The 2,500-nt window shown below is 53.7% G+C and overlaps 1 protein-coding gene across 1 annotated transcript in view; it reads left to right on the top strand.

Moving 5' to 3' along the window:
• Positions 1–1,839, top strand: part of LOC311114482 (protein GPR108-like) — a gene marked incomplete at its 3' end in the record, with an annotated part of 14,271 nt that extends 12,432 nt beyond the window's left edge. The window contains exons 12-13 of the mRNA XM_084189726.1: positions 219–336; positions 1,709–1,839. Coding sequence (XP_084045852.1) covers positions 219–336; positions 1,709–1,839 — 249 coding nt within the window. The remainder of the gene's footprint in view (positions 1–218; positions 337–1,708) is intronic.
• Between the last annotated feature and the right edge of the window lie 661 nt (positions 1,840–2,500).

Below are 2,500 nucleotides of genomic sequence, written 5' to 3'. Positions count from 1 at the left end.
GTGTGTGGTGTGTGTAATATAACTTGTGTGTGTTTTGTGTAATATAACGTGTGTGTGTTGTGTGTAATATAACGTGTGTGTGTAATATAACGTGTGTGTGGTGTGTGTAATATAACGTGTGTGTGTGTGGTGTGTGTAATATAACGTGTGTGTGTGTTGTGTGTAATATAACGTGTGTGTGTGTTGTGTGTAATATAACGTGTGTGTGTGGTGTGCAGGTTGAAGGGCGCTCTGCTGTTCATCACTCTGGCGTTGATTGGTACTGGCTGGGCCTTCGTTAAATACATCCTGTCAGACAAGGAGAAGAAGATCTTCATGATCGTCCTCCCTCTACAGGTAAACCTGGGTGGGGGGGGGGGGGGGGGTTGCATTGTCCTCCCTCTACAAGTATACTCATTAACCAATGATCTGACTAAGATACATTTAGTGATGTATTCTTCTAAATCTCTGGCAAACTTCCAACAGTTTTGACTCTCTAAATCTCCCCCCCTCCCCCTCCTCTCTCTAAATCTCCCCCCTCCCCCCCTCCTCTCTCTAAATCTCCCCCCTCCCCCCCTCCTCTCTCTAAATCTCCCCCCTCCCCCCTCCTCTCTCTAAATCTCCCCCTCCCCCCTCCTCTCTCTAAATCCCCCCCCCTCCCCCCTCCTCTCTCTAAATCTCCCCCCCTCCCCCCCTCCTCTCTCTAAATCTCCCCCCCTCCCCCCCTCCTCTCTCTAAATCCCCCCCCCCCCCCCTCCTCTCTCTAAATCTCCCCCCCTCCCCCCCTCCTCTCTCTAAATCTCCCCCCCTCCTCTCTCTAAATCTCCCCCCTCCTCTCTCTAAATCTCCCCCCTCCCCCCTCCTCTCTCTAAATCTCCCCCCTCCCCCCCTCCTCTCTCTAAATCTCCCCCCTCCCCCCCTCCTCTCTCTAAATCTCCCCCCTCCCCCCCTCCTCTCTCTAAATCTCCCCCCTCCCCCCCTCCTCTCTCTAAATCTCCCCCCTCCCCCCCTCCTCTCTCTAAATCTCCCCCCCTCCCCCCCTCCTCTCTCTAAATCTCCCCCCTCCCCCCCTCCTCTCTCTAAATCTCCCCCCCCTCCCCCCCTCCTCTCTCTAAATCTCCTCCCCCCTCCTCTCTCTAAATCTCCCCCCTCCTCTCTCTAAATCTCCCCCCTCCCCCCCTCCTCTCTCTAAATCTCCCCCCTCCCCCCTCCTCTCTCTAAATCTCCCCCCTCCCCCCCTCCTCTCTCTAAATCTCCCCACCCTCCCCCCCTCCTCTCTCTAAATCTCCCCCCCTCCCCCCCTCCTCTCTCTAAATCTCCCCCCCCTCCCCCCCTCCTCTCTCTAAATCTCCCCCCTCCCCCCCTCCTCTCTCTAAATCTCCCCCCTCCCCCCCTCCTCTCTCTAAATCTCCCCCCTCCCCCCTCCTCTCTCTAAATCTCCCCCCCCTCCCCCCCTCCTCTGTCTAAATCTCCCCCCCTCCCCCCCTCCTCTCTCTAAATCTCCCCCCCTCCCCCCCTCCTCTCTCTAAATCTCCCCCCCCCCCCCCTCCTCTCTCTAAATCTCCCCCCTCCCCCCTCCTCTCTCTAAATCTCCCCCCTCCCCCCCTCCTCTCTCTAAATCTCCCCCCCTCCCCCCCTCCTCTCTCTAAATCTCCCCCCTCCCCCCCTCCTCTCTCTAAATCTCCCCCCTCCCCCCCTCCTCTCTCTAAATCTCTCCTTCCTCTCCTAGGTTCTGGCCAACATAGCCTACATCATAATAGAGTCTACAGAGGAGGGCTCTAGTGAGTACGCCCTGTGGAAGGAGGTTCTGTTCCTGGTTGACCTCATCTGCTGTGGAGCTATCCTCTTCCCTGTTGTATGGTCAGTATACTGTTAGTAGGAGATGTTGTTCCTGGTTGACCTCATCTGCTGTGGAGCTTTCCTCTTCCCTGTTGTATGGTCAGTATACTGTTAGTAGGAGATGTTGTTCCTGGTTGACCTCATCTGCTGTGGAGCTTTCCTCTTCCCTGTTGTATGGTCAGTATACTGTTAGTAGGAGATGTTGTTCCTAGTTGACCTCATCTGTTGTGGAGGCATCCTCTTCCCTGTTGTATGGTCAGTATACTGTTAGTAGGAGATGTTGTTCCTAGTTGACCTCATCTGCTGTGGAGCTTTCCTCTTCCCTGTTGTATGGTCAGTATACTGTTAGTAGGAGATGTTGTTCCTAGTTGACCTCATCTGCTGTGGAGCTTTCCTCTTCCCTGTTGTATGGTCAGTATACTGTTAGTAGGAGATGTTGTTCCTAGTTGACCTCATCTGTTGTGGAGGCATCCTCTTCCCTGTTGTATGGTCAGTATACTGTTAGTAGGATATGTTGTTCCTAGTTGACCTCATCTGCTGTGGAGCGTTCCTCTTCCCTGTTGTATGGTCAGTATACTGTTAGTAGGAGATGTTGTTCCTAGTTGACCTCATCTGCTGTGGAGCTTTCCTCTTCCCTGTTGTATGGTCAGTATACTGTTAGTAGGAGATGTTGTTCCTAGTT

This window comes from Coregonus lavaretus (assembly GCF_964263955.1).
Source record: "Coregonus lavaretus genome assembly, contig: HAP1_SCAFFOLD_803, whole genome shotgun sequence".
In the NCBI taxonomy this organism is placed as follows: domain Eukaryota; kingdom Metazoa; phylum Chordata; class Actinopteri; order Salmoniformes; family Salmonidae; genus Coregonus; species Coregonus lavaretus.
This window is presented reverse-complemented; position numbering and strand designations above follow the sequence as displayed.